This window comes from Chaetodon trifascialis, chromosome 15 (assembly GCF_039877785.1).
Source record: "Chaetodon trifascialis isolate fChaTrf1 chromosome 15, fChaTrf1.hap1, whole genome shotgun sequence".
In the NCBI taxonomy this organism is placed as follows: Eukaryota; Metazoa; Chordata; class Actinopteri; order Chaetodontiformes; family Chaetodontidae; genus Chaetodon; species Chaetodon trifascialis.
In genome coordinates this window covers 7248351-7266980 of record NC_092070.1, presented here as the reverse complement: position 1 = coordinate 7266980, position 18630 = coordinate 7248351, and the positions used below count along the sequence as shown (strand labels likewise).

The 18630-nt window shown below is 42.3% G+C and overlaps 1 protein-coding gene across 4 annotated transcripts; it reads left to right on the top strand.

Annotated features, from left to right (window-relative positions):
• The first annotated feature begins 287 nt into the window (after positions 1–287).
• LOC139343722 (choline transporter-like protein 2) lies at positions 288–17564 on the top strand. Of its 4 annotated transcripts, none has more exons than XM_070981499.1 (22): positions 288–469; positions 7441–7489; positions 7589–7662; positions 7766–7850; positions 8069–8153; positions 8586–8699; positions 8814–8874; positions 9005–9128; positions 9281–9364; positions 9495–9607; positions 10965–11096; positions 11199–11298; positions 11546–11638; positions 12058–12142; positions 12396–12658; positions 12808–12902; positions 13101–13204; positions 13303–13376; positions 13501–13571; positions 13751–13839; positions 13937–14021; positions 14588–17564. In XM_070981499.1, the coding sequence occupies exons 1-22, from the start codon at positions 442–444 to the stop codon at positions 14764–14766; spliced, it is 2187 nt and encodes a 728-aa protein (XP_070837600.1). In that variant the 5' UTR covers positions 288–441; the 3' UTR covers positions 14767–17564. The 4 variants fall into 4 exon arrangements, with proteins under 4 accessions (XP_070837600.1, XP_070837602.1, XP_070837601.1 ...); XM_070981501.1 differs by having other exon boundaries at positions 334–469; positions 16717–17564; XM_070981500.1 differs by lacking the exon at positions 288–469 and adding an exon at positions 5257–5383 and having other exon boundaries at positions 16717–17564.
• The last annotated feature ends 1066 nt before the right edge of the window (positions 17565–18630 follow it).

Sequence of the window (18630 nt, the reverse complement as noted above, 5' to 3'; positions counted from 1 at the left end):
GCACGCTTGGTTGATGAAGACACATTTCCACTGTGCGTGAGTGATGATGGGCAAACAAAGACCTCGTTATGTTTCATTAAATATTGAGATGAATTGTATTTGCTGCATTGCCATTGCTTATTGGACAGTTATAACAGCTCATTGGACAGATGTGCCTGTATCAGTTAACGGTACTAGAAATTAACCCAGTCTCCATGACTATAAACCCCGCCTTCGCTCAGCGATTGGTGTAGCGCCTTGTCAATCACGGTGTCCTGCCTTCTCATTGGCCAGCACTCTCCTCTCAGGGTTCTCCCTTTAAACGTTAGCAGGACAGTCAAGATTTTGGAGCGGATTTCTTCGAAGTGTTCAAGTTGACAGAAGCGCGACAAGAAAGCCTCCGTCAGGGTTGGAAATATGCTGTAGTGGTCGCCTCTGGCCAAGAGGAAACAGTCCGGAATCATGGAACTGGAGGAGAAACCGAAATATGGTAATTATTTAAGTCCAACACGGGCACGTTTCACTCATTTTGTCTTGGGACAGCTACCACTCTTTAACGTCTCTGAACTGAGGTTAGCTAGTGAAGTTTTGGCGCAAGCACAAATTGTTCCTGAAATTGTTTCACTATGTACATTATTACGCTTATTGTTTTCTGCTTTTTTGACGCAAGTTAGCTCGACCACTTTCTCTCGTGAGATGTCAACTTAGTATATCAGCCTAAATATCACCTTGTGCCTAAAATTGCGTCACTTTCTACCAACAGCGACAATGCGTGAACACAAACTTCTGTCGTCTGTCACGTTTTCAAAATTCAGGTTGTGTTCAAGTAAGCCGGTGGTACACGAATACTGTCGGGTTGTCCAATGTCCCAGTTTGTCCTGTGCTTGTCCAGTTGCTGCCACATTCCTCAGACTGGTATGGCAGCTTAGCTGACGCCCAGCTATGTATAGAGCTTATTAGAAAATACCTCAAACATGTGAGGAGGGTCTGCATACCTCCAGAGTCTCATGGTAGTGTCATATTGGAAATATCATGCTGAGTTTCATGCACAGGATACATGTTTGTTTGCAGTCTAATTTCAATGGCTCTATATTGTGCAAAGTAGTGTCTCTTTAGCTGCTTGTGTGGGTGTAATTATGTCCTTCTTAACCCGGGTATCCCTCCTAAATGTGTTTATGACACACCCTGTTGTATGCTGGGTGCCATGCAGCTCTTTGCTAATCTCTCAGGGACAGTGCATTTCATGGAAAAAACTGAGCCATGAAAAAATCAGACAAAAGAAAAATCATGTTTAGGGAGCATCTTTACGGCCTATAACGTCATCTGTGCAACACAACAGTGAATTAAAAGGACTCTTTCTGTTATGGTGCAGCAGCATGTTGCGCATGTTTACCTCATTCAGGATGTTGACAAGCAGGAATGAAAAACAATAGGAGTCACTTCCACTGTCCGCAGGCTTTCATGATATGCTTTTTACATAATGTTTCCCCCCTCTTGTCTGCACACACCCTTTTCCACTCTTCCTGCTACATGATGGCTAATTGACTGACATTACCAACCCTGCATGGACGGCAGCATCATACTTTCTCAGTTTCAGATAGTTCGACACAGAGTAAGATGGCAAATGGCGAGAAACAGAGGAGGAACGTTATTTAGACCACTGGAAAAGATGGTTGTGGCTTGGCTGTAAATTCAATTAAGAAATGACTGTGGTTTGTGTCTCTGCAAAGTGCAGCACACAGATTTCTGAGTGCATCATGAGACTTTAGGCAAACCAGCTTAAAAAAATGAGACAAGAACAATAACCTAAACACGCCATAGAGAGAGGCTTTCAGAGGACGCTGTAGGATCCAGCACAGTTTCACATGTTGGAGTAATTTCAGGCTGAGATAAATCAAGAAACCTCAATGACAGGATTGAAAGCAGCCGGGCAGCTGTGCCCTGGTGCAGATTAGGTGTAATTATAAGACATATTTAGGCGAGGAGGTTTGAAACCTGATGCCGTGCTTCTCTGGCCTCGCTTTCATGCCCATTTGCCTCTGTTAAAGATCGCTTGAGCTACGTTTGCAGTTTTTGTCCTGTTACATCCTGTACTCTACAGTTTTCCTTCACCACTGCTAACATAAGGCCAAAAAACATCTCCGCCATTGCTGCCGTCTGCTTCTACTTAAATGTGCTTCATCATACCCGAACATCCCAAACTGGATCATGAGACTCCGCTCACTGTTGAGTGGTTCTGCCAACTTGCCTGCAGTCTGCAATACAAAGGCATGTTCAGAGCAGTGTGAGACTGATTGGTTATTAAGGTCAGGGGGAAAAGGATTTAGGGAGCAGAAGAGATACAAATGCAGAGCAGTTTGGACATGGGAGCAGGACCACCACCAGTGAGCCGTGTTAGTCAGTTTCTTCTGCGATCAGTAGCTGGGTCTGTTGATCTTGGATGAGCTTGCTGACCCCTTTTTGATGAGGAATGCATCTGTTAATACAAAGCAGCATTTGTTTTGGAACTTAAACAGCTGCTATTATTTTCCTCAAATGTTCCTTGAAATGTCTCTTATATTGTAGTCAGGAGGGTGAATATTTAGTCCAGAAAATGTCTTTGTGTTTGCTTCCTGTTTGCCACTTATGCCAGTGAGTAGTCTTTCTAATTGTGTCCAATTCCTATAGCCCACATGTATGAAGTATAACTCTGTTTCACTTTCCTCCATCTGTGTTGGAGTTCCAGAAATAGCCACACTGAGATAAGAGCTTGATTGTGACTTCATTACAAGTTGGAGCACAAGTTTCACCCAGACGCTGTTGTGAGGTGACACATTTTAAAGATTAACTTTGTTAGAGGATTATGAAGGAGAGGCTGTTGTGTGAAAATATGACGTGACAGACTTTTTTAGTTGGAAGCATTTCTGTTGCTCGCCTCCCACAGATTATGAGACAGATGGACCAAATCGTATTGTAAGAATATAACATTTTACTGTGGATACATACTGTAGGTTTGTGTGTGCCTGTGATGCTGCTTCCCTTTTAACACTGTAAATAGATCTGAACTTGAACTAAATGCTCCACACCCTCTTGCTGTAATGAAAGACATGCAGTAGATGTGCAGTGAGGGCAGCAGCTGTAACCTATAGTTGCAGTCTGCCTACTGTATTGTGTTGCTTTCATATCACCTCCTTTCAAGATACAGCCCTTGGATTTCTTGAACTGTGGCCCTTTTTTTACTTACTCTCTTGCTTCAGCTATTTATTTGACCTTTACTGTAGCTTCTTTTATTTCTCAGGATCTATAACTAAAAACATGGCAACGCAAGTTTACCAATGGCCTTTCAAAGGGTGTCACTGAAATTGGAGTTGAACGGTTTTAACAGTGATATGTGAAGGTCTTCTAGACAAAGCAAAAATGATGGTTGGCAAAAGCAACTATACAAGTCAGTTTGCAATGACCAAACGTGTTGCACAAGCAGGCATTTTTACCTGTTGACCAAAGGTATAACACATAACATCATTAATTGCGGCATTGCTGTGCAGTAGCTGCCATTGTTAATGTTTGTCCGTGACAAAAGCCTACCAGATGTCTTATAGAATAAGGTAGTGAAGACGTCAAGGGAGGCGGTAGGAAACGGAAACTGAGGGAAAGTCATGAACACTGTACCCGAGGAAGGGGAAACAATACACGAAGTTTCACTTCTGGTTTTGTTTCTGTGAAAACAAAAGTTTTTTCATCTTTTTCTAACAGTGATTGTTGAATATTAAAACAACGAATAGATGCATTATTACTCTACTTCATAATCAAAACACACAAAAGCACAATAGTGAAGTGCAGATTGTCTGTAAATGGGTGTCCTTGTTGAGACTCATTAGAAAACACTGTTGTATTTCATAATTAAACCAAAGCTCTGACATGTGTAGCATCAGTATTTTTTAATGATTTGAGTGAATGCTCAAGGGTTTTCTGGTTGCACAGTGGTAGTTCACTGGAATTAGATTTGAGACACCAGAGAGCTTTTAACAGATTAAAACTGTTGCTCACTGCCAACAAAGGAAAAAAAATGATTCAATAATTAATTCAGCCTGTTAAAAAATCAGACTGGTGGGTTTTACTTCACCTTACGTCACTCACTGCGCTGTTCCCAAACCAGCTGGTTGCCAATCCAAGAAAAAAGTTCAGGATTAATTGGTCACGACTGTTAAACAGTTCAGCAGTCAAAGGGCAATAGATGGAAACAAGAATTACTGTTGTGCTGTGTTGTCTGCTGTGTGTCATGCCTGGTGTCATCATGCAAGAAATCAGATTCCCCAGAAACTACCAGTCTCTGTTTCAGAGCCACTTCTTGAGAAAGTTTTTCTTTTTGTTATGGAAATTGCAGCGACGCCAGAGACCCTGATGGGAATCCCATTGCACAGAAACATTGGCAGTAAAACAAGAACAGAATGGGTGGAAACTTTCAGTCATTCTAGTTAAATATCCTGTTGCAGCATCTGTAGAAAGCATTAGTGTAGTCCTTCTGTGGACTCTTTGTTAAAATTATTTATTAATTTTTCTTACTGCCTTTGGCTGTTTAATACAGAATAGAGAGTGATCCAGAATTTCTAGTGCATAAAAAAGCTTGATGTTTTATCTCTTTGTGTCTCGGTGCAATGCTGCCATGTCCCCACAAGATGGGAGCGATCACTTTGAGAGTAATAGATTCATGCTGCTGCACAAGGCAGTTTAAAGGCAGTTTTAGAATACAGAATTAGTGTTTTTTGAGCTCATTATTGCATGCCTTCAGTTCTCTGCAGGTGATTGTGTTTACAGGCTAAAATATCCTTCACACCTGAACCTAATCACTCCTCCTCCACAGCAGCTACACATAACACCACCGGAGGCGATAGCGCAGGCGGAATCTCTCCTTGTTTTCTGCAAACACGTGTTTCTGATAACATCTAAGCAACTTCTTTTTTAGTTTTCTCTCCTCATACAACAACAGCCCCCAGTCTGTCTTTCACATGTTCACTTGCACCGTCCTGTAGATTAGTTCATTTGCCTGACTGGATGGCTTCTTGTTTTTGAGGCAGGAACAAAGCGGAAAAACAGAAACAGGTCATTTGGAAGTGGGAGGAGAAAGAGGGAGATGCCCAGGTGGGGCCCAGATTGGAAAGAGGCATTTGTTTCAGGGTAAACACTAGAGGGAAGTCTGAGGTGGAGCATTGCTGGCTGCCCGGGCTCACTGCTGTTCAGGGACAGGTTGGACTGGTTTCTCCCTTCACAGTACTTGTGTTTCCTCCACTCTCGCTCATTTATACCGGCAGCAAGAAGTCAACCTGATAAAAGGTGGAAGAGTAAAAGGCTTCTCTGTACATTTCAAGGTTTGGCCCAGAGAGGAATTTCAACATGCCTGAGAATGGAGAATATTATGGAAAGCATGGTAATTGCTCCTTTTGCTTAAGTTTAATTTGATTCGCAGCTTTATTTAATTGTGTATCCATCGAAGAACCATCAAACGAACACAGGATTATTAGTTGGTCTATAGTCTTTACTTTTCTTATTGCTTAAAATGTGAATCAGTCTCACAAGGTGTGTAAATTGTTTTGAGTGAAACTGGAGAGGCAGTATCAACGTGTCAGCATTGTGGGGGAAGAATGGGTGTGTGTGTTTGTGTGGAACCTACCACTGCTGGTAGCTCTGCTGATTGTATAGGTGTGTGAGAGCTGGGAAATCTTTTATCAGTTTTCAGTTTTCTCTCGCACAAATATTCCTGTGCTGTGTGCAGACAGTCATTGAAGGAGCGAGCTCTTCCTCTGAAGTGGCTTCATTAAACCTGCTGTCACTGACACCTTTAGCCACATGCTGAAGCTAACAAGCTAGCCCTTCTCTGTGTGCAGTCAAATAGAGTCCTCCACTTGTCTATGTTCATCAGTGATGATGTCAAATATGAAAACAATGAAACTTGTCAAAAATAGCCCCTCAATACACACATCATACTGTGTATATGAAGCATAACACCCATGGTCTCACTAACAGGAAGCTGGAGCTTCTCTAAGAGCTCGTCTGGTAAATGCTTGGTGCAGCATTATTCTCTGGACCACATACATAATTAATATGCAAAGGCGCCACAGTGAATATCATACTCTGTCTAGACTCTAATTTGTTGGGATCCACGGCGACGCATGTACATGTACATGCTGTGGTAGTATTGATGATCATGCTGTCTTTCAGCTTGGTACACAACTTTGTGTGTGTTGCCTGTCTTGTGTGTTACTGCTGGTTTCCAACAGGTGTGTGATGAGAGACGAAATTGTATGGGATCCTTCCTTCAGCCTTTAGTTCTCAGCAGACAGAGGCTGAGAAAGAAACTCTCTTAAGGGAGATAGAGAAGAGCTGCGAATGAACAAGGGACAGCTGTGACAAGCTTTCAAGATCCATTTGCAAATGTGAATTCTGATTATTGCACTTAAAATTGGAGATATAGATGCTCTCTGTCAATTAATCTATTTTTAAGAGGAATAACTCCCATGAGAGCAGCCATGATGCAGAAAATATTGGTGATTTTGGATATAACACCATTATTTTTGTGTTAGAGCAGTGAGTGTGCAGCCTGCTAAGGTGTGACTTTTGATCAATGATTTGTATTTGCTCCTCAGTAATAATGTGGCACCTTTCTGTCCTGATGAGCACTGACCTGCCAAGTGAAACCGCTGATGTATTTAAGCTCAAGCTGCAAGATGAATTTGCCTAGATAACAGACGCTCTGCCCCCTGCTCCTGACAGGCTGACCTCAGATAACCTGCAGCAAACCTACCTATAAACCTGAGCCTGCAGTAATTACTCATAGAACATCAGTTGATGACTCAGAATCTTAAATGACAATACGGCTTGGCAATCCTGATTGTCAAACCTCGTAACAACATTGCAATCCCACAGAAGCACCAGAGGTTGTTAAATTAGTGTGTCCAGATGGGAAACTTTGCTTTCAATGGTCCATTTGTAGGAAGTCTTATTGTCACAACAAATATAACACAGTTAAAGAAAATCAAAAGTGAAAAAGTCTTTTGGTTTGAAGGAGAGACTTACCTTTACTTACAATTTAGCATATCTTGCTCAATCTTTTGGCATAAATCAACATGACATTATTGCCTTGTCAAACTAGATGTAGTGCAGTAAATGATGTAGGCCCCCTCTAGTGGTTATTTAGTTATGTTGGCACCGTTTTTCACATGGGTTTCCTTCTGCTTAGTCACCAGGGAGGAATTTGTTGGGTTGCCAGGCGTGTCTGCCTGGAGGGAAAAGTCATCTGACAGAAGAATGGGAGGAAGGGGGGGTGGGGGTTGCTATTTCTTAACCTTCAATCGGATCTCCTTAAAGACTTGGCCTGTGTGCAAGGTGCTTCTGTTTGTAACTACAGTTGCAGACCTCTCACCAAGCCAAGCTTTAAGCAGCCACTGAGAGTTCACTGAGTCATAAATACACTTTCTTGTCATGTAGGTGAGCCAAGGAAGTATGACCCAACCTTCAAGGGCCCCATCCAAAACAGGTGAGATGGAGATGTGTTGTGACTTCTGGCTTTTTATTGTGTGTAAGTGGCTCCAAAGAGTTTTTTTCAACCCTTTAAACTTCACTGTTTCCATTCTAGGGGCTGCACAGACATTGTGTGCTGCATCCTATTCATTCTTGCCATACTGGCTTATATTGCAGTGGGAATTCTCGGTAAGTAAACAGCACTGCAGTTTGGTTTACCTTTTCAAAAATGCCAGCCTATAGCAAGACAAAACCCTTTTGTAACCTTTACTTTCTATTGTTGTGCTTCCAGCCTGGTCTCAGGGTGACCCCAGGAAAGTGATCTATCCCACGGACAGCCGAGGCCAGTTCTGTGGACAGGCTGGGACCCCTCTCGAGTGAGTTGCTTTCCAAGTATAGATTATAATTATCCCCATTCCCACACAGTGAGGAGTGGACCGCTGCAAGCTTCAGTGCAGCAGATGTTTCACTCCAGCACTCTGCGCTTTATTCACCAAATGATTTCAGCTATCGTGCCCTCATCGGGGTCGAGTCTCATGCACTTTTTCTGTGAGCATTTTCTTCCTCTGAGCATGTTGTATGTCTGTTTTAACAGGAACAAGCGGCTGTTGTTCTACTTCAACATTATGAAGTGTGCCAGCCCCATGGTCCTGCTGGAGTTCCAGTGTCCGACCACACAGGTGTGAACTCCACTCCTCTCTCATCGTGTGTTCTTCACTGGCCAAGTCAAACTTTTTTTAACCATCATCCACAACTTATTTAAATTCTCCCAGCTGTGAGCAGCTCCTCCATTTCCTGTTTACATTGCTCTGTGGGACAATATTGTCCATCGACAGCACGCTCAAGAAGTGTTGTAGTCTTAGTTTTGAGTAGACTTACCTTTGTGACTTTTCCCAGTTTGAACACGCTTCACATTCAAAATCTGCTTAGAAATGCTCAGTATAGAATGGATTTGGGACACAGCTCATGCTTCTGTGTTCTCCTTTATCATCAATTATGTTGGCATTCAGCCTCCCTGCTGTGCTGCATTTATCGATCCAAAACTATGACCAGTGAATGCTTTTTCTGCACTCGATGTAACCGTCCTGCTGTAAATGCTGCCTCCTCCTTAGATGTGTGTGGAGAAATGCCCCGAAAAGTTCATGACACTACTCAAAGCCTACAGCAACAAAAATGACTTTGACTACTACAAGCAATTCTGCAAGGAGGGTGTGACGAATGCAATGGTGAGTTTAAAGCCTGAATTTAAGCCTCCCTGGATGCTTCTTTCTTTCTGTTGTTTTGATAGTCCAAAGCTCTCCACACACCTGCTGATCTCTTTTGGATATACTGTGTTTCAGGGTGTGACAAAAATCCTCAGTTTAGGTCTCTGTCCCGCCATGCTGACCCCCAGCAAACCCTGTGAGTTGGATCTCTATCCATCCATCCGTATGGAAAGTTCTGGCATATAAAAATGTATTTTTTTCTCCTTCTCAAATCTAATTGACCAGCCTCTTGTTAACTTTTCTGCATTTCCTCTGCTTCCCTACAGTCACTCGTCGGTGTTTCCCAGCTTTGGGCCAGAAAGGAGGAGTGATAACTGTTGGAAACAGCTCTCACTTTGATGATGGAAGCGGAAAAATGAGAGATGCTAAAGATCTTGTGGATGGAGTCAAGTGAGTATATCACAGAATAACACCATTCTGTCACTGCTTGAAAATAGCTGTGGCCCAGCCTGTCCCAACCTGCCAATGACATGTTACCAATAATACCCGAAGAGGAATTCCATAGTGCTTCAACTGATAAACATGCAGGAATCTCTCCACAGGAATGCCACTGTGGTTATTGAGGCTCGTCAAGTGGTCATGAAAATCTTTGAGGATTACACACAGTCCTGGTACTGGATCCTTATGTAAGTCGCTCACCTTCATTTCTATTTTTTCCCCTTTGATCCAGTCAGTCTGACAGAATGAAACCTCAGCTGGTCTCACCTCTCAATCTCTCTGCTTGCCTCCCCTCCTCTCACCGTCGACTCTCTCCAGTGGGTTGGTTATTGCTATGGTCACCAGCCTGCTCTTCATCATTCTCCTGCGCTTCCTGGCGGGAATCATGGTCTGGGTCATGATCGTCTTAGTGATACTGGTCATAGGATATGGTAAGGGTCAAAGTCATTATCTTTGTCATAGTTGCCTCACAGTAGTTCAGCGCTCCAGGGGCCTGTTTCAGAAAGCAGGTTTAACAAACTGAATGTACAGTAGCGTGCGTTCCACAATGGACGATCAGAGTTAGCTCAATGAACAGAGTGTGTTTACTCTGAAGCTGTGTCCAAATTTCGTACCACATACTGTTTGTTTCCTGCAGCTTTTTTACTGCCAGACACAAGTAGTTCTTTAAAAAAACATGAACAGGTAGCAGCTCTCAGGTGTTCAAGTCAAGGGGGACAAAATACTTATATTTCACTTGTTTATTTGGCTCACATCGCAAAACCAAGCCAAGTACAATAAAGAAGTGATATGTGAGTATTTTGTCCTCCCTGACTTGAAGACTTGAGAGCTGCTACCTTTTCATCTTTTTTGGAATTTACTTCTTGGATTTTGGGTTTAGCACTCCACTGAGAATCCCGCTGTTGAAGTGCAACCTCCTTTTCCACTGCAATCCTTTGTGCATTGCATTCTGGGAGAGCATCTGCATTTTTTTAGTATCTGTGTAGACTGCTTTGATTATAGTTAACTTAGTCACTTTCCCAGTGTGAACACACTACATGCTCAGGCTGAAGTATGATATTGGGACACATGTGGCACAAAGCACAAAGAAAGTCGTCATCAGCGGACCTCTGATACAAAGATTCACCATGGCAGTTGGTGAATATGGAGCAGAGCCTCCATTTTAATCCAGTGCAGCTAAAAAAGTTCATAGTGAGATCATTCTCCTCCCAGCAGGCATGAAAAAGTTAAAGTTATTTTAACAGTGATCCTTTCATTCTGTCTGCTTAAACAATACGAGCACTCATGAGGAAGTTACACCTGGAGTCTTGTCGTTCCTCCCTTCCTCCACAGACAGAGCTTTCTAATGTATGCGTGCGAGAGCCAAAAGATAAGAGCTTCTCATAGGGAGGAGGACGCACTGAAGCTCAAACTAACCTGCGTGGGAAACACGAGCAGAGACGCAGATACAATTCACATTCTACAATTAATATATGAAGTAAAAGACGTAAACATGGCAATAAAATAAGCAGTAAATAAAGAATTTCTACTGCAGTTGCATATATGTTTTCTAATGTAAAAGTTTGCAGATGAATGAGCTTTGATACTCTCTAAAAAAGACCCCTGATGTTTGCTGCCCAGTTTAATTTTTTTTAAAAAGTGCTGTTGTTTTCATGCAAACACATCAGAAGATTTTTCCATCACATTGTTTGTTTCTGCGTTGTTGCACAGTGGTTCCATTTTTCGTGAATCCAGTTGCTTACCATTGCCCTTTTAAAAGTTTGCAGTGTGTTTATTGTCGCTCTTTAGGCATCTTCCACTGCTACATGGAGTACGCTGCCCTGAAAGGAGAACCAGGAGCTGATGTGACTCTGCAGGACCTGGGCTTCCAGACTGACTTCACAGTCTACCTGCAGATCAGACAGACCTGGCTGGCCTTCAGTCAGTACACAGCACATCATCGACACCCTCATACATTCTGACATGTTGCTGTGAAACTGGGACACCCATACGACCTCTCTCTCTGACACCCTCCTCCTTTAGTGATTATCCTGGCCATTGTGGAGGTCATCATCATCCTATTGCTCATCTTCCTCAGGAAGAGGATCCTCATCGCTGTTGCTCTCATCAAAGAAGCAAGCAGGTCAGACTTCACATTAGAGCTGTGGGCACTTAAAGAGGAGAGGATGAGAGGAGTGGAAAAACAGATCAATGAAAGTTAAGATGTTAAATTGTTTGACTGAAAAAGTCATTTTGGTCTTTGTGGTAATGGATTAAAGTGTCAGACTAATGGCACCGGTACAGATGAAGTAATTGAAATCTAACTCATTGTGATGATGGATGTGGGGTTTTTTTTGGGCTTTGTTGTGATGCTGTTGTTGTGTTTGCAGAGCAATTGGGCATGTGATGTCTTCCCTTTTCTACCCACTGTTCACCTTCCTCCTGCTGGCCATGGTCATCGCCTACTGGGCAGTTACTGCTGTGTATCCTTTCACGTTACTGTCAATCAGAGATATTCAGACTTGCCTGCAGTCAAAAATGAACAGCTAGAGAAAATACTGAGCAGCACTTGTGGAGCTGTCCATGAGCCAACATCTCCTACAGTGAGTGAGTGCCTTCAAAGAAAATGACTCTGTTCTGTTAAAGACATTAAGGATGACTAACAGCTTCAGATATGATCTATGAGAAATTTTGTGACTCGTCAGCAACATGTCAAAATACAACCATTGACGAACAGCAGTGGCTCCTCACATATGCATGGGGAACATGTAAGTGACTTTGGATAAATGTGTGCCCAAATGAGTGGAATGTAATAATGTCATAAAAGTGGGGTGTTGGATGAGGTTGGGATATGCAGTCTTATAAAGTCTGTATGGTCGTTGTCCTTGACAGCACTGATCAGCTTCTTGTCTACCTCAAATGAACCCATCTACAAAGTTTTCAATGAGTCAGAATGCGAACACTCAAGAGCAACTTGTGACCCAGCAGTAAGTTTTCTCATTTTATTCATGACTTTATTATTATTATTTTTTTATCTGACGACAGTTTTTAGACAGCATCACTGTTTATTAGTTATATTGACATTTTGAACCCTAATTCTTCCCTTAAATCTTCACTTGTCAATGCAGTTTTTTGACTTCATAACAGAATCTGTCGCTTTAAAGCTAGTTGGTGCCATCACATGAGAGTTATACACGTGAGTGTGTACAACGTTTCTATATAACGTGTATCTGTGCTCAGAACTACACGACCAGTCCCATGAAAGCCAAGTGCCCTGACTCCGAGTGCCTTTTTGCCTTCTACGGTGGAGAGACTTTTTACCACAAATACCTGATCGGCCTGCAGTTCTACAACGTTTTCCTCTTCTTCTGGTGTGCCAACTTTGTCACGGCTCTGGGACAGATGACCCTGGCTGGGGCCTTCGCCTCATACTACTGGGCCTTCGTCAAGCCGGATGACATGCCTGCCTTCCCGGTGTTTTCTGCCCTCGGGAGATCTCTCAGGTGTGTGCGTGCGTGCGTGTGTGTGTAGGAAGTTTGTGCACATCTCACTCCTAACATTTGTTGATTTTCTTCCACATTGACTCCCTTGTGTTGATATAGCACATGCTGTTCTCATACCTCGCTTGAAAGTCACGTATATCTTGTTTCAGGTATCATACAGGAACTTTGGCCTTCGGCTCCCTCATCCTCTCAATCATTCAGATCATCAGGGTTTTGCTGGAGTATCTGGACCACAAGCTGAAAGGTCGGCTACTGTTTCTGACTACAGTTCAGTGTACGCTCAAGGCTACAATCCATAGTCCATCGTCTGTGTTTGTTTAGTAGTGACATGCAAAAATAGCAAAGGTCAGAGGTAAATCTGTATTCTCCAACGCTGGAGACCTGCAGGACTCGTCTCCAGTGTGGGTTAAATGTTCACTGATGTGATAATCATCATTCACAGGAGCCCACAATAAGTGTACCAAGTTCCTGTTGTGCTGTCTGAAGTGCTGCTTCTGGTGTCTGGAGAAATTCATCAAGTTCCTAAACAGAAATGCCTACATTATGGTGTGTGCTTTGTTCATTTACTTCACAGCACCCTATCATTAAACTAGAAGTGTATTAATGATGTGTGTGTGGCTGTAATGAGTGTGTTTGGCTTCTAGGTGGCAATTTATGGCAAAAACTTCTGCACCTCTGCCAGAGATGCCTTCCTCCTCCTCATGAGGAATATGATCAGGTGAGTGTTCATGGTGTCTGCAATAGTAGAATTTTTCACTAATTGGGTGTTTTTTCATAATTAATTTCATGTGATCGGCAGTTTGTTTTTCGCAGAGGTTAAACTGTTCTCTATACTCCTTCAGGGTGGCTGTCTTGGACAAAGTGACAGATTTCCTCTTGTTTTTGGGCAAACTGCTCATTGTTGGGCTCGTGGGTGAGTCTGGTTATCACCTGTATTCATCATGCTTGAATATACCATTGAGCATGTACAGTGTTTTAGACTAGAGAAGCATCTCGTGAAGAAAATGCATGCGATATATGTGCCCATAAAAGCTTGAGCATTAGACCATAATGCATTACAAGTGAGGGGTCTCTCTGCTCTTTCCTCCACAGGGATCTTTGCCTTCTTCTTCTTCTCTGGGAGAGTGAAGGCCTTTGAGAATACAGCTCCCAATCTCCACTACTACTGGGTGCCCATCCTGGTGAGTCCGATGGTCCTTTTTTTCCCCAGGAAACACATCATCACAGTTTTTTTTTCTTCTGATTGATTGTGTGTGTGCTTCTTCTTGTCCTCACCAGACCGTGGTGATTGGCTCCTACCTCATTGCCCATGGATTCTTCAGTGTGTATGCCATGTGTGTGGACACTCTCTTCCTCTGTTTCTGTAAGTAGCGCCTCTCCAGCCCCTTGTTGACTTCCATGTGTCAGTTAGACATTGTCCACACAAGTGTCAGATGGACTCTATATGAAAAAAATGAGCATTGTAGATATGTTGCCTTGAAGGCAGGACTCGATGTAAAATGCAAAGCTTAATGCTCAAAACTATCAAGTCTCACATTCTTTTGGTGTCGGGCTGTCACTAATTCTGAATTGCATGAATTTGGTGTGCCACACTTGAAAATTTCACCGCCATTTCAACATAACAGTCTGTGGCTGACAGTATGTTCCTGTGGAAATTGCTGCTGCATGCTGTTGAACTGTCTGAAATGCCTCTGGGTGCCTTTGCTTGCTTGCTATTTGACTTTCTTTCTCTTTGTCTCCCTTCTTTTTTTTCTCACTGCCCACAATTCACCACCTCCCCTCCCACTGGCCCTATAACACCTTTTACCTTTATTTCAATACTAATTTTCTGTTCCATCCATTAACACATACAAACACACACACACACACACACACACACACACACACACACACACACACACACACACACACACACACACACTCAATAAGGTGAAGACCTGGAGCGCAATGATGGCTCAGCCGCAAGGCCTTATTACATGTCCTCAACTCTTCATGAGATTCTGTGGAAGAACAAGGCTGAGGATCCGTCTTCGTCTTCTGCTCAGCAACAGGACGATGAAGATGTCCAGTTGAAACGACAGCAGGCTGAGGAGGAGGACGCGACTTAGAGGCGTTTTGTGGGCAAACACTCTTTGCGAGTGTCATCAGATTTTTCACTGAATTACGGGCATAACAAAATCCAAGCAACACTTTTTGACTGTAATAGTTAAAGATAGTCTTAAATTGTGATTGTAAGGAGGTGGTCCTTTGTTGTTGCCCATTGGATATTCTTCTTTGCACTTAACCACTCATCCCACAGAGGCAGATTGTGCCTTAAAGTGCAGGGATTCAGTGTTTCCTTGATTCACAGCTGAGTGGTGCCGATTTCACCTGTCCTTCAACACAAGGAGACATGGGAACAATATGTTAAGTTATTTTGTTGATTGACCATTTGCTAAACCCCTCCCCCAGACAGTGGTTGTCCAATCCTAGCTTAGCAACCATAACTAGGCACAGCTGGCCTTTCAAGCTGCAGAGGAGGTGTGCATGTGGCTGCAGTAAGGGTTGAAAGAGTTTGGGACATAAAAGCAAGGGTTCATGGAACGGATTCAGCTGCTCTAACAAGATGCAATCGTTAGCATGTTTGGCTAACTACCTACTGTACTAACCCATTGTTTCAACGAGCATGAGCATTTCATACAACATTATCTTCTGGAGTTACAGGTTATGTTTAAAAAAGCCTGGAGTATTAACCAATGGTGTGGAAGCTGGTCCGCGATGCTGTGTAACGTAGAGACTTGGTCCGGCCCTTTGTGGCATTTAGGATAGTTTACACACCTGTCCAGACTCATTTAGGTAGCATTATGTCCGTCAAACTCATTGATTAGCCATCATCCGAAAAGCCTTCACTGAAAGTAAAACAGTTTAAACATACAAGCTTGTATTGTTGTTGGCAGCAAAGCATAAATCTTACTTCTGGGTTGTAAAAGTATGTACGCTAAGCAGTCAGACAGGGTTCTGTTTAAGACACAGTCTGATCTGACATTAAATCATTAAATATATGTTTAGGGTCCTTTCACAGGATCTTTGTATTTAGAACAAATTAGTTGGAAACAGTCTTCCAGTGACGGATGCCATTTCAGACGGAAATGTTTTCAGTCACAGCTAGAAATGAGAAGCCTGCTTTTTTCTACATGTCTGTTTGTTTCAAACTGCATCTGTGTGAGAACTGGACGGTATGGCAGGGACAAAGTGGGTCAGCAAATGGTCAATAGAACATCAAGCGTGTCTCAGAATGAGCACATTAACAGGTGCACAGGTTTACTGTAAATGGGTAGTTTGTTGCATGATTAGGATGGTGATTGATCATCTGTCATTGGAGGTGAGATGATTTAAGTTGTTTAGAAAGTTTCACATCTGAACAGACGGGTCTTTCCTCATTTTCAATGACACGGTGCTTGAAATGTCTGTAGTTTGGCAGTCTTGGACACCTGCTCGTCTGCATGTCTGGAAATTGTATTGATGGGTTCCTCTGAGGTAAACCGATATTTCTAAACTGTGTTTTAGCCTTTCAGTAGTTCCTCTCACTGCCACTGGCCAATAGAAACTTGAAGCCGTTCATGTGCCTAATTTACAGCGTTAATGTTGGTTTGTTTGCACATTTTCAGGTTACCTCATTGTTTACAGTTCACGCCATCAGAATCATCAGTGTGACTTCTTTAGCAGGCTGCACTATCGAGGCACTTTAATTTCTGATAACACTAAGCTATAACAGGTTTATATCTGTATAAGTCAATCCTGGTGAGTTTCTTGAGGCTAGCTTTGTGCTCTGTTATGTTTTCACCACTGTGAAGTTTTGCATCCTCTTTGTTTGATAAACAGTATTTGAGGCATAAAACAAAGGAATTTAAACTCCTGAAATGAGTACATGTTATTTGTGATTGTCTGAACTGTTGATTAAAGCTATATACCTTTGTTAAATGCGTTCAAAGCTCCAGATTTACTAGTTAGGGATATTAATTCTGAAGTTTTAAAAATACTTGGTATTTTAATGTGATTTTTTTTGAATATCTTTCCAGTGGAGGATCTTGAGAGGAACGATGGCAGTGCAGAGAGACCCTACCTGATGCCCGAGAGCCTCCGTAAGGTCCTGAATAAGAAGAACAAGACACAGCCGGCTGAGTAAAGCCAGTCCTGTAAGAGTACAAGCCTGAGTGAGGTGAGACTGTGGCCTGAAATGGACTGTGGCTTTGTTCAGGAGAAACAGGCTTGAACAAGCTGTGCCATCAGTCACCAGGAGCCCGGAGGTGACAATCCGTAGTGTCATCCGTTGTGTTTTGTTATTGCCAGCTGTTTCATTCCCACACGTCTCTGTATGTTATGAATCAGACCGTTTTCATGTTGTCTGGGGTTCAGTTTAGAGCTTTGTGGACTTAAAGACATTTGATCGTTCATTTCTATTTTGAACCCGGTTCATATCCAAACACGGTTTTACTATGCTGTACATTTTTTTTTATCAAAGATGGAGTTCATGTTCATCTTGTGTGTTTTTTTTTTTTTTTTAATATTTGAGCATTATATAAAGTTAATCTTAAATATGAAAATGTTGTCATACTCCTTGCTCTTTTATCCCTTTGTTTTTCTTTTTAAATGTGTAATCTTTTGTTTTATTTTGATCAAAATTAAACCATGTTGTTACCAAAGCCATTAAAATGCCACTTGTGCATACATTTACATCTACAATAAGACAATTAGCATCTGATGCTGCAGTGCAACTGTCATCAGCAGGTATATGCAGATCTTTCTAAATAGAAACAAAAGCAAAATTTATATTGTAATTGATGTATAGAGTTGTCCTTCGGTGCTTATTTTATGTCTGTGCAATTGAATTGAGAATGCTTTTGAAATAAAACATAGTTTTCTACATAAATGTGTGAGATGATCTCTCCTTTAACCATTTCCATCCCAAATACTTTCCACTGCTCCTGGAGCTGCTCTCAGCCTTGCATTGATGTTGTTGTATATGCCATCATCTGTGTGATCAGGTGGCTTTCAGGTGCTGGTCTTAAGAGCCATGTGTCACAGAGAGCTGGCCAACCCAAAGTCCATATCTAATGAGTGGGAAAGGGTCCTCTAGTAAGTAACAAACACTGCTGACCTGTGTGTGTGTGTGTGTGTGTGTGTGTGTGTGTGTGTGTTTTTATTGACCATATGTCATCATTTAAGTGCTGTAATTTTCAAACTTATTTGTATTCCCTGCTGTATTACAAATGTACTGAGCAGCAAAACCTTTCCAACATAAAGTCACCACCCAAAGATTAAAGTTTTAAACCCGGATTCTTTCTTTCAGATCACAAATATTTTCAGCATCATCACAGGGGGCTCGTTCCAACAAGCTATATAATGCTTATATTGATCGACTATTGACAGCTGGCATGTTTTCATCCCTTTAATTACACATATATCTTCTTTTGCAAAGTGTTTCTACAGTATAACCTGCATCTGTTCTCAAAGCTACACGACTTGTCATGAAAGCACTTCTAGCTGCAGTACATTCCATCCCATTGCTTAACACACACAGGTCCATGTTGCATACACAGGTACACTCATCTATCTCTACATGACACACTCGCCAACAACACGTTTAACAGCCGTATGATTGTACCTGCTGTTCTATTGTTGACCATGAGGTGGAGCGAGTGAGCCACTGTCTGTAACGTGCTCAGTCTGCACTCGGTCAGCACAGCAGAGGAAAGCCTTATCTGCACCGTGGCCTCCTTATGGTGTTGTGTAAGTGTCACCTGAGGAAAGTTTCACCTTGTTTAGATTACAATCATCTATCTGACAGTCATATCACCGAACAGCACATCACTTATGCTGCGTGGACATGACTGTCACTTTACCCATAAATATAATCGGCTGCTCGGTCTTCTATATATCTATTTTTCTGTGACCACAAATGGGACTAAATGCATGCATACTGCAGGAAATGA

Bases quoted from the DNA above. Each gene is read 5' to 3' on its own strand.
- LOC139343722 (XM_070981498.1), top strand. From the start codon at position 5,350: ATGCCTGAGAATGGAGAATATTATGGAAAGCATG. The intron at 8,154-8,585 runs GTGTGAACTCCA...CCTCCTCCTTAG, and splicing joins TCCAGTGTCCGACCACACAG to ATGTGTGTGGAGAAATGCCC. The intron at 9,365-9,494 runs GTAAGTCGCTCA...GACTCTCTCCAG, and splicing joins TCCTGGTACTGGATCCTTAT to TGGGTTGGTTATTGCTATGG.